Genomic DNA, 12211 nt, shown 5'->3' on the forward strand with positions numbered 1-12211 from the left:
AGTTTTGCTAGACTCAAGGTATCTAAGGCTTCAGGACTACGTGGTGTGCTTGGTCCCAAGGGTCTGATGATGAGCCCCAGTCTTCCTCACCAGCTGCCTGGTGGTGCCAAGCTGCAAAACCAGTGGAGGGACCAGCACCGTCCCTGTGCTCCCAGTACTCCCCCTGTTGACTTGCAGGAGATGCGGAGGAGCAATCCATTCTTCCATCTGGAGCTGGATACTGTCCTTCCAGAAATCAAGCAGCGTACGTGGGTGATTAAGATTTCTAGTACAACCCTACCTCAAAACGAGCTAAATTAAGGTTGTGCAGGTAACCTCAGGTTTCACGTTTCCTGAGCGCCTGACCTCGCATGCTTCACATTCTCAGAGGTTTTCTTGCAAACGTGATGAACACTCGCTAAAATCACCGTGAACATCCTAGATAAAAATAATTTAGGCATAAAACATTTAGATGGTTAGACTTTCCTAGCAAAGGATCACAGAAGTTTGCTAGTCTGAGTTTTAGATGGCATATGTAAGTGCCGGTGTTTGTGAAAGATATTGCAACAGCAGATGCCACATCAGCCATTTGATACCTTTAAATCTGGAAATGCAGCTTCCCCACCCCAAAAAGAAAAAAGGTAAAACCGTGAACTTTATAAATGGTAACTGGACCTGCGGATGCACAAAATAAAAAACTCTGAGGCATGTTCTGCAAAACTGAGCCTGCATTTTAATACTTTTATAAAAAATAAAGTGAATCAGGGAATTCAAATAAAGCTTTTTTCAGGTTTTTCAGAGTCGCCACTGATGGACCATAGGCCTTTCAATAAAGATGAAACATCTTTAAAGCCATCCTGATTTATATATTGACTGCAATAAATAAATATATATATAAAGTTGCATCATCATTGGTAGCCCAGGAAACAAAAGCTTATTAGTCGTGCGCAGGGCTGCTGAATTACCTTCCATGCTGTCAGCAGCCTGACCGACAGCTTCCAAAACGGTCTTGGGGATGAAAAATCATGGCAAGGAGTGAGAGCAAAGGCTGGGAGAGCCTTCATAAGGGGAAAAATGCAAAGAAAATCCTCTTAATCTAATTAAAAAACATTTTAAAAAAATAAGAAAAGTCACTGAAATGGATGAGTTTACTCAAAGACATAGGGGAAATCATGATTATCGCGTGACTCCAGGATGATGGGCTGACGGGAAGATGCTCTTCAGTGATAACGCAGCCTCTCCAACCTCAGAGTTTGCGGGCACCTGCGGTTAAGCTCAGCTCGGTAAGGTTGTGCTTAAGCATTCACAGCCCATCACCACCGCGTCCACGCACATCTCATCAGGAGAGACGAGAAGACGATGGTCCCCTGTCATTTCCTAGCACTCCCCTGGGAAAAGAGTCGGGAAAACACTCAAGCCGTCCAGAAACCCATTTCTCCAACTAATAATCTATTTACGAAGCGATTTATTAAACTGCTTTGTTATCGATTTAGCAAAACACCACACTGTTTTTTCTCCCTGTAGCAGCGCTCTCCTCCTTCCTTTGCCGCTACGTGATTATTTTTTTATATTCCGATGGGCAGGGTAACGCACGCTGCAGCGAAGGATGTGAAAGCCATGATTTCTGCTGAGCTCACGCTCCTGACTTTATTAATCTCAGCTTGATTTCAGGATATGAAAACGTAAATGGAGGAGGAGGAAGCCAATCTATAAGCAGAAGGGCGGCAAAACGGCCGGCTCTGAACTTATAGCAGGTCCTACCGTGAGTCACGTCGGATGATTTTTTTTGAGGGGGGGGGGGGGGGGGCATATAAAGCAAAGGCCATTTCAGCTACATTTAGGAAAATTCCAGAAAGAAATATCGACTATTTTAACCTTTGGAGGAGCAGTGCTCCCATAAAGGTCCAGTGTGCCAGCGAGCGAGCTGCTGTGGAGTCAAACACCACGTTAAAAACCAGAAATATCTCGCTGAGGCAGGGTGGGAATCGTTAACGCGGCTCTCGTGTAGCAGCGTAACGGGCTGCTCCTTTGCCAAAGACGGTGCCGACCGCGACCCGGTCCCTGGTCCCGTCGCAATGCCCGGCGTCGGGGCTGTCTCCCCACTCGGGGTGGGAGGGTTGTTGTGGGGATGCCGCCAGCCCACGGACCCACTGGTGGCACTTAGAAACACGAAGGGAGATAAAAACTTCCCCCCACCTACCCCCACGGCTAGTTTTTTCACGTCTTGCGTGTCCGACCCACCCCAGGATGGGTGTAAACGGCAGCGTATTGGCACCGGGGGATTAAAAAACAGCAGCACCGTTGCCACCCTTCGCGCTCCCACGCGTGGGGAAGCCCACGGGAGGGGGGGGGGGACACACGACCGCGAAGGGGACCCGGCTGCCGAGGCGCCGTCCCGCACCTTGCGCCCGCCGTTTCCCCCGGGGGCCCGGTCACGCGTGGGGGCGAAGCTGGCGTGGGTCCAGCCATCTTAACCGGTTGCGAGACGGCGGGGCGTGGGGGGGGGGGGGAACACGGGACTCGCCCTCCTCCACCGAACAAAGGCTCCGCGGCGGCACCGGGCGGGCGAGCGAGAGAGCGATCGTTGCTCCGCCGCGCCAGCGGGGCTTTCCCCCCGCCTCACGCTGAAGCGGGACGCGGTGACCCCCGGCCCCCAGCGCCGGTACCGCGCCCGCCGCCCTCCCCTCACACACCCCCCCATCCCTCACACACGCAAATCCCTCACACACACACCCCTCACACACAAATCCCTCACACACACCCCCCCATTCCTCACACGCACCCGGAGGCCCCCGCCCCGCTGCCCCGCCGCCGCCGCCGCTCACCTGGCTGTCGGGGCGCGGCGCATCCCTCGCCCACCGCCGCCGCCGCCGCCGCCGAGGGGAGGCGGGGGGGGGGGGGGGGAGGCTCCCGCTAAGGCGCTGCTGAGGGGCGGTCGGGAAGACAGGCGGCGGGGAAGGGGGGGAGGGAGGGAGGGAAAGGGGAGGGGGGGGGGGCCGGGGGAGGAACGGGCGCTCGCGCTCCCGCCGCCGCCCGGGCGCTGCCCGACTGCCCGCCCGCCCGCGCGCGCACGCCTCTCCCGCGCGCACCCGCCGCCACCGGGAAGGGATGGGAGGGGAGGGGAGGTGGCAGGCAGGCAGGCAGGCGCGCGCCCCGCCCCGCCCCGCCGATCGCCCCGCCCCACCGATCGCCCCGCCCCTCAGGTCTCTCCCAACACCCCACCCCACCCCCCCCCCGGCCGCCTGGTTGTTACGACGCGGCGCTGCCAGCTTTACGGCAGCACGCAGCAACCGGCCGGTGCCGGCACCGCGGAGGGCAGAGCGGGCGATGCGGCGGCAGGTGAGCGGCGGCGGCGGCGGCTACCCGGCCCGGCCTGGCGTTGCCACGGCAACCGCGGTGTCGCGTAGGGCCCCGGCTGTGGTTTCCCGGGCCCGGTGGGCCGTTGTGGTGGGGGGCGGGGGGGAGTCCGTACCGGCCTCCACCGGGTCCGGAGGTTTCTAACGGGAGTTTTGAGGACGGGGAGGAAAAATGGTTAAAATCGTTAAAGTTGGAGCCGCCGAGCCGGCACCGGGGGGTCGAGCCGGGGCTGCCCGGGCACCAGCTCGGCCTGGGTGGGCTCGCAGGGAGCCGTGCGACCGGCTGCCCCCGGCCCCGGCCTTAACCCCGACTCCGGTCCCGGTGCCGGCCCCGGCCCCGCCAGCCCGGGCAAAGCCTCTTCTCTCCCCTGAATTCTCATTTATTTCCATAGAAGCAGCAGCGGGACGAGCGAGCTCTTCCTTGAGGGCTGCTCCCGTGCTCGGATCCCGAAGCTGGGGGTCCATCACATCACGCCCTGGGTCACGTCTCCGCAGAGCGACGACAACCCGAATCCGTTCCTCCGACCGTAATTCCTTCCCTTGACCGGATTCCCGCGACCTTTAGGCCTTTTGGGCAAACGATATTCCCTCCCAGCGCTTCCCGCTGCTCTTTTGAACAAACTCTTTCCCAAAGCAGGTGAACGCCATCCGTCGACGTCCGGTTTAACGCCGTTTTGACGAACCGAGCTGAGGGGTTTCCCGTCGTTACTTCTGGGGGAGCCTCAGTGGCATCTCTCCTTCTCAGGCGTTCAGGTCGCTGGTGGTTTTTCCCTGTTAAACTTCATGCTTTGGCCAACCCCATCCTGGGGAGCAAAACGGTATTTGATTTAGTAGCGTTTGGTGTAGTTCCTCCGGCTTCTAGTTTAGTGTCCCGTGAGGTGCTGTGAAACAAAGCAAGGTTCTGGAGTTCGGTTGCGTAGAGCGGCTGCACGTGTCTGGTTCGGGGAGTTTGTCAGGAACGGAAAGGTTTGGGCATTGTGCGTACAGAGGTTATGAATGTTTTCATTCAGGGCCTATTGAACCCACAAAGGCTCTGTTCTCATATCATACAGGAATTATAATCTACAGGCTACAAAGAGATTGTTTATCTTTAACAAAAGAGTAGACGAGTTCAGTCCTTTTCTGGCTTAGTTTAATTTTCCTTGAGTTTCTTCTCTGGCTGTTAGGAGACAGGTAAGTACAGGCCAGCTCATGGTGATAAATAGAAATCAATGTTCCTTGTCTGATCTTACTACCATTAACAACAACTGCTATTAAGAGCACTGACACAGTGTCTAAAAACTATACATCCGGTAAAAGGGAATGGTCTGGGGGTTAAATCGTGGGGCCTTTTACTCTTGATCGTTCCAAAGACCTCAGCCAAGCTGCTGAAAATCTCTGTCCCTCTTGCTCTTCCCCGGTAAAGTCTGAATAATTTGCCTTTCAGGTGGCGTTTTGTATTTACCCCCATATTCTTTAAATTTGGTACAGGAGTTTAGTGACGTGGCACCTTAAAATATTCATTCTGGATGTTCTTAACACCTTTAATTTGTTGAAATAGACTTTAGGAATCTGATTCATCCTTAATTTAAGCTCTCTTTCCTCCATCGCTGCCTATTTACACTCAATTACTAGGGAGTTTCATTCCCTGGCTCTCAAGTGCTGCCTTCAGAGCGCAAGGCAACAATTACATGTAGAAGGTAGTCGTCTTTAATGTTGTGAAAATAATAGGTTTGGGGGTTTTTGTCAAGTATTACAAAACGCAGGCTTTGCCTTGCATCCTGGACACGAAGGAGTCCCATCAGTTTCTGAATCAAACTTGCGCTAACAGTGGCAGCTTATTTGTTAAATTGTTATAACTTACAGATGAAAGAAATTTGACTTCTTGCCATACTGATGCAAGACGGCACCGTTTTCAAATCTATAAACGAAATGGGTGGTTTCATCTTGGCTGGCTTGATGACATTTTTATTGAAGTGCTCTTTTTTTCTCTCCCCGGTGTCCTCATCTTAGCGCTCGAAACGGGGCAGATGAATATCCCTCTGAGAAGCTGAGGATTACAGAGAGTTTACACAAATTCCAACTACTAATATGCAAATAAAATGAATGAGCAAGACTCTTGTTGGCAACCTACGACAAATGTTCCAGGCCTGCGTCAGTATTTATTCCTATCTTTATGAAAACTTCTGAACAGAGTGTGCCTGAGCCTTCAGGAAGCAAATCCTGGCTGTGTCTGAGCAGAGCTGCTTGCGATCTGCGATTGCATTTCAACACCCCTTAACGTCAAAGGTGCTCAGATCCACACCCTGGCTTCTCTGCGGATTCATCTTTAGCTTTTATGGGGAGGTCCTCCCGAACAAAACCATCTCTCTGATGGCTTTTCACAGCTCCACTACGCTTTTTCGGTTCTCGCCACTTACCTTAAGTGGCTCTGAAAGGCGTCCGAGCCTACAAAGGGTTTTCCTTTAAGCTGTGCGCTGCACACAGTGAGTCATCCTTGCAGAACTCACAAGGAGTTTCACAAATACCAGATGGCAATAATATTAAAAGTAGTAGCTAGTGGCAATTAAGCATTTGCTATAACCGTTCTCCCTTCCTGACTGTAGGAAGTTGCCAAATGTCTTTTTTTTATTATTATTATTTTCCCCCTTGACTGAAAAAAAATCCAAACGATGTTTCTGCAGAGTGGAAAATTAACAGAATACAGGACGCATGCTTCCTTCCCTAGCCCGTAATCCCATTTGGACTTGAGTGGAAAGCTATTTGCTGTATTTTGTACATCTGTAGGAGAAGATGAAGCAGAAAAACACGCAGTAAAGGAAAATTTGGGGCATTGTATGGGCACATGCAAAAAGTGTTTCAGCAGTGACCCTGTTAAAACCGCAAACTGGTCACTTCTAGGCTCACAGGATGTCCGGCTCTTTAAACAAGACTATATTCAGGCATGCTACACAGTTGCTGGGACTTAGTTTGGATTTTTTGTTTTGTTCTTATACTGCAGGCTGTTGCAAAGGATTTGCTCCACAAACTTGGAAATAGTTTGAGTTCATTAACGTAGGAAGCGTGTCCAAATACCATTGTGTTTGCCTCAGTATAAATAACAGTGACTGCTCCCCTTCCTTTTCAGTGACTCTTGCTGCTTGGCATCTCTTGGATCTATCAGCGATACATAAATAGTTATTAGCTTTTTCAAGCCCCAGGTACACAACCTCGGCCCTTCCTTCCGACGTATTACACATACAGCATGCTTCATCCATTCTGTTACTTACAAGTCACATGTGATGTGACCTTGCCAAGATTTTTTAAAGATAAATCTCTCTTAATTTATGCATGCCTGGCCAGGAAGGATGTTTTCATGATTCATGTTGCAATAAGAAGCACAAATCTACTTCTTCCTAACCCCTATCATAATGGAGAATTTGTGTCTTATTTATAGTGAATCGTATTAAAATGATCTTTTCGGTATTAGTTTTCACACAGTGCTTTAAGAAATCCTAAGATGTTTTCATACTGCGTTTGGCACAGATGAGGAAAGGGTGAGGGCAGGCCAGCTCCAAGTCACCACTGTCCCCAGCTGTGGCATTTCTAGCCCTGTCCTGGCAAGGAGAGAAGCGTCGGGGGCTGATGGTGCATTGCAGCAGCGGAGGAGCCCGGGCCGGGGGCTGTGAGAGCAAGGGGAAAACCGGGGTGGATATAGGGGGTTTAAATCAACAGTTTCTCTTCAGAAGATCTCCTCCCAAACTCTAGTCTGGTGCCAGCGAGTATTTCTTGTTGTTTACTGAGTAGCACCTCCTAGTGTGCTGTGCAACCTCTTTCTTAAAACACACTTTAATCCCCCTGGGACGTGAAGGCAGGAAATGCAGCAGCTTCTGAAAAGGAATTATACGACTGGTAGAAAGATCAGAATTAGTGGATACGTGGATAACCTGATAAACGGAAAGGAGTCAGGAGAAGTCTTGCCTGGAAGACCTGTTGAAGTCCTCAAACACATGGGTGGGGAGAACAAGGTGCTACAGTCTACTTGAATTTCCAGGCGCCTTTTTAAGGATAAGCAGCCTCTACTTGTGGAAAGCAGGCACAGATTAAGAGGGAAGAATGTAGCCTGGACAAATAACAGAGTAAAAGATTGGAAGAGTAGGTCGGCACGACCAGGCGCTTCTGTTCACACGTGGACATCACCAGCAGAATCCTGCAGGGATCTTCACCCCTTAGCTTACCCACAAGTGCTTTCTCCTTTTGTGAACAAAATTTTGGCCGGTTAAAACCTGAGCTAAAAAAACGATAGGTATTTTGCAGACCACCCAGCTTCGGTGGTACTTGAGTTATTGAAATCTCTACTGGCTAGGTAGACAGTTGTCCTAAAGATTCCCATGGTAGGGAACTGGTTTGTTTGTGATCTTGTTTTTCTTTGTTTCTCCTTACTCATCGCTGCCTTGCCTCCTGTGCTAGTGGGCAAGCAGGTTTTCCTGGAATGGGTCATCTGTCTGGCACCGAGCTGTGGCATGATCTGCTAGGTGAAAGGGATCATATGCCTGTCAGACAGCCCCGAAAAGGCTTTTATTTAAGGAACACCAGTGATGCAAAGCATTACAGTGATTGTCACTGTGCAGGTGAAACACTGAAACGCCAAAACACCAACCGACTTCTCCTAGATCACGTATGGTTTCTGTGCAAAGCACAGAACTGAAGGCGTGCCTGCAGTTCCCAAGCAGGAACTGCCTGGAAATCACTTTGCTTTGAGGTTAAGATCATAACGATGAAACATTTATCTAATCAGAGCCACACACTGCTCCTAGAGCAGCAGAAGAGCCCAGTGCAACCCGTCACGGGCTGCAGACAGGGAACTGCGTGTCCTCCATCTGCTCATCTAGTAGATGGTTCAAACGCTGGTCCTTCAAATAATAGCCTTCAGGGAACCCTGGGCTTCTGCTCACTGCTTGCTGAGAAGGAACTCGAGATGTTTGTTGTGCTGTATCTTGTCCCAGGTGTGATCTAATTCCTTAATTCATTTTCCCTTCCTGTGTTTCAGCTTTTGAAGTTTGCTGGAGTGCTGCAGCCCCGACCCGTGGAGGATGGACCCTGTTGTTCTCAGCTACATGGACAGTTTGCTGAGGCAGTCGGACGTTGCCTTGCTGGAGCCCCCAAACTGGCTTAACGATCACATCATCGGGTTTGCCTTCGAGTACTTCACCAACCACCAGTTCCAAGAATTTAGTGATCAGGTTTGTTTTATCAGCCCCGAAGTGGCTCAGTTCATTAAATGTGCCCTTAGTCAGGAAGAAATAGCCATATTCCTTCAACCACTGGACCTTCTCCACAAAGAGCTGGTGTTCTTGCCTATCAATGATAACTCCAACCAGGTCGCTGGGGGCACCCACTGGAGCTTACTGGTTTATTTCAGGGACAAAAAGTGCTTCGCCCATTACGATTCCCACAGTAAATGCAACTCTCTCCACGCCAAGCAAGTGGCGGGGAAGCTGGAGGCTTTCCTGGGCAAAAGAGGGGGCAAAGCAACCTTCATGGAGGAGAAGGCGCCTGCCCAGCAGAACAGCTATGACTGTGGGATGTACGTGATCTGCAACGCAGAGGCTCTGTGTCAGGGATACTTTAGGGGCCGGCCAGAGCCTTTGCTGCAGCTCCTCACCCCCTCCTACATCACGCAGAAGAGATCAGAGTGGAAAGCTCTCATCACAAAACTGGCACAGAAGTGATCGAGCTGCAGCTCCGGCCCCCCAAAAAACTGCCTTCCCCGTCTGTGAGGCAGCACCCCCAGTGCCTGAGGGAGATGCCCATGCGCAAGATTGTCCCAAAGAAGAAGAATGTAACCCCTCCAGCATGGCTACACCCCCCCAAACACCCTGTTCCCTCCTGGAAAAGCCTTAGTCCCCTCTGGACATTACTGGCCTTTGAACTTCTAACCAGAAAAGTCACTTTGCTTTCAAAGAAATCCTCCTCTCCATGGTGAATTTTCACACTGATTTGTGTGGCAAAATGGGTAGCTAAAGAGACTTCACCTTTGCTCAGCAGGCAACACACCCTCATTAGGTGGCTTTAATTGGCTACAGGCATTGCCCTTCCAAGATAGGTTTAGCAAATGCCCTTTAAAACCAAGCCTCCAAATGCTTTCTCATGGCTATTTCGAATTTGTGCCTCCAGCTAGTGGTATTTCAGCAGTCTAGGATTTAGCAGCAAGGATTTTTCACCCCTGAAAACCTGACACTGAGATGTCGACGTCAAAAGACAAGACTCCAAAAGAAATGCTACGATTAAAGAACGGGGTAAAAAGAAAATCTGTTTTCTTCAGATAGGTGCTCCTAGGCTGTACAGCGATAGCTTTTTTTCTGTCCCCCACCCCTGCTTGCTCTTATTACAAATTAAAACCTTACTCTGAACTGCTGGAAGATTAATAGGAAGCTGAGAAACCCAGTCCTAGGAAATGAAACTTAATTGAGATGAAAAGCGACACTCACTCTTTGAAGTATTTTCTTTTCATTACGATTTTAGGTCGTCTCCATTCAGGGAGGGTTCGTCAGTGCTCCCCAACCCTTGTTAGCGTTTGCTGCACTCGGAGCGTCCAAGGCTGTCGCTGCTTCCTCTAGAACAAAACCAGTTCTGTTACTTGAGATAAAAAAAAAACCACCAGGGAGAACAAAAGGACAGAGTTTGAGGTATAAAAGCCAAAGATAACTGCAGTCTCCTTGAAGCCCAAGAAGTCCTTAATACACTTCTAATCGAAACATCTTTCCTCCCGTGCTGGATGATGGCTGGGATCTCAGAGCACGCCTTCTCATTAAAAGACAGGCTCAGCACTGGGGAAAATAAAAATTAAAATGAGATGTCGTTGCAGGGTAAGGAATAATCTCTAATCTCATGAGAAGCAAAGAGCAGGTTGCTCAGGTGGTGTCTAGCAGAGCAACCACACTCCGGCACACCAACTGAATCAGGGAAATCCCGGTTAAATACAAGCCTCGAAAAAGAAAAGGAGGAAGGATTATTTTTAACCCGGACCTCTTCACCCATCATATTGCCAGCCCAGCCCCACCAGCGTGCATACTAGCACAGCACCAAGGTGATGAACTGTAGGAAGGGCTTAAACTTCCCTTGTTGCTAAGAAAAAGGTAAGTAGCCACAGCCCAGGCCCTTTCAAAACACCCAAGCAAACACGTACAAGCAGCAGCGGGGCAAAACAAGGGTTGGGGTCGTTCCCCTCCTTCCTACGCTGCCCGGATGGGGGAGCAGCCAGCGGGCCAGGGCATCTCTTCAGCACCAGCCCTCCCTGGAAAACCCCTTCCCCTGCTCGGATGGAGCTGAAAACCCAAGAGATGGTTGAAATGGGATTGAGCCACTCGCTGAAGGGGATTCACTTTGGACTCCGGGGGGCTTTGTTGGAGCAACGTCACTGCCACTCCCGGGTCCAGAATAAAATTCAAAACCAATCTGTGCGCTTGTCAGCATCATCCCATCTATTGTGTAGGTACCCGCTAACAAGCAGTGGCTCCTGCTGCCCCACGGTTTCTTGTTGTGCAATGGTATTGTGGCCACAATGGCTGCGATTCGCAGGCAGAGCCTCAGGTCTTGCAGCGGCTTCTCGGCCACTCTGCGCCCTGCAGCGGGTGAAACCAAGCAGAAATTTGCCTTAGAGAGCCAGCGAGCCTGGGGACAACTCCGCCATGCCTTCCGCAATAGCGAGGCAGCCACACAAGCTGATTTAATCTCCTAATCCTATTTTTAGGGGTTGATTTGGGCTGGGGAGGAGCGCAGGTAGAGGGGAGGTAGAAAGGCAGGGTGGTGGGTGTGAGTGGGGGAGCATTGGGGGGGGACTTGAGGGCAGGGGCTGTGCTCATCTGGCGGGTACCCTGCGTTCCTCATCCCCGAGGGACAGGGCAGGGCTGCTGGAGCCAGCAAGGTGAGCACCCAGGACGTTTCCCGCACCCAAGGCTTTTACGTGGCATTTCTTTACACAAAGAAAAGCAAATAAGCTTAAGCAGGGCGTCAGCAGGAGAGCTAACACATGCTGACCAGGCAGGCAAACACTGGCCGGAAAACAAAACCGGAGCCCTGCAACCAGCTCCCAGCAGCAGGGAACCCCCACCAAACCACAGTGGGGTCTCACCCCTGGGCTCCTCCAAACCTCTTCCAGTTCAGCCAACTGCACCATGAGTGGTCCCACTGCCGGCTTTAACCAAAGAGCCCTGAGAGGAGCGGAGGTGGCCGTCACCACTGTCACATGCCTGGTCCAGGCTTGGCACGAGGACAAGGGAGGGACCTGACGCACCTGGTTTGTATTGGGTGCTGCAGAGCACCCAAAACCACACCAGGCTGGGCACACAAGCCCAAAAAAGCCCCAATCCTAAACCTAATTTTTGGGACCATAAGCCCAACTGTGAGGTTGAACCCATTGAGCACCAACTTGTTTTTTGAAAAAACAACCCCAAACCCATTTTGGCGGCCGCACCGGCACAGTGAGCTTGGCAAGTCCCCAGCAGGGATGGGGTGGCAGCGGGATAGTGCCTTTCATCCACCGGGTCACCCACAAAGTCAAAGGCTCCAACGGCCCCATAACACTGGAGCTTTGAAGAAGCAGCCTCAATAGTTTGGCCAAAAACATGGCCAAACCACAGACCACCCCCTCGGCACCCCAGGGTGCTAAATTTCCTGAAAAAAATGGGGTTACACCACCCCAGTCCCCATTTAGCCAATGCCACCTCCACTGTGGCTTTCAAGTTGGGCCATTTTCATGCGTTTCACCCATTTTCATGTCTTTTGCTCCATGGGCCAGGCTGGCGGGGACAGGATTTAGGTTGCGGATGCTCAGAGAGGAGGAGGAAGAGGAAAGCTCACCCTGTCCACCCCAGCGGGACGGGGCTGCAGGTCAGCACCCTCCCCAGGCATCCACT

General features: G+C 51.4%; 2 protein-coding genes across 8 annotated transcripts in view; one reads left to right on the plus strand and one right to left on the minus strand.

Moving 5' to 3' along the window:
* The window catches only part of MYO9A (myosin IXA), a 189603-nt gene extending 186729 nt beyond the window's left edge, over positions 1-2874 (minus strand). For all 7 annotated transcript variants that reach the window (XM_049812619.1, XM_049812620.1, XM_049812622.1 and 4 more), the window contains exon 1: positions 2805-2874. The gene's annotated coding sequence lies outside the window, so the exon portion shown is untranslated. The remainder of the gene's footprint in view (positions 1-2804) is intronic.
* A 355-nt stretch (positions 2875-3229) lies between these two features.
* SENP8 (SUMO peptidase family member, NEDD8 specific) lies at positions 3230-10739 on the plus strand. Its single transcript, XM_049812899.1, has 2 exons — positions 3230-3318; positions 8344-10739. Exon 2 carries the CDS (start codon positions 8387-8389, stop codon positions 9023-9025), a length of 639 nt encoding a protein of 212 aa, XP_049668856.1. The 5' UTR covers positions 3230-3318; positions 8344-8386; the 3' UTR covers positions 9026-10739.
* The last annotated feature ends 1472 nt before the right edge of the window (positions 10740-12211 follow it).

This window comes from Accipiter gentilis, chromosome 10 (assembly GCF_929443795.1).
Source record: "Accipiter gentilis chromosome 10, bAccGen1.1, whole genome shotgun sequence".
Classification (NCBI taxonomy): domain Eukaryota; kingdom Metazoa; phylum Chordata; class Aves; order Accipitriformes; family Accipitridae; genus Astur; species Astur gentilis.

Bases quoted from the DNA above. Each gene is read 5' to 3' on its own strand.
- SENP8 (XM_049812899.1), top strand. From the start codon at position 8,387: ATGGACCCTGTTGTTCTCAGCTACATGGACAGTTTGCTGAGGCAGTCG.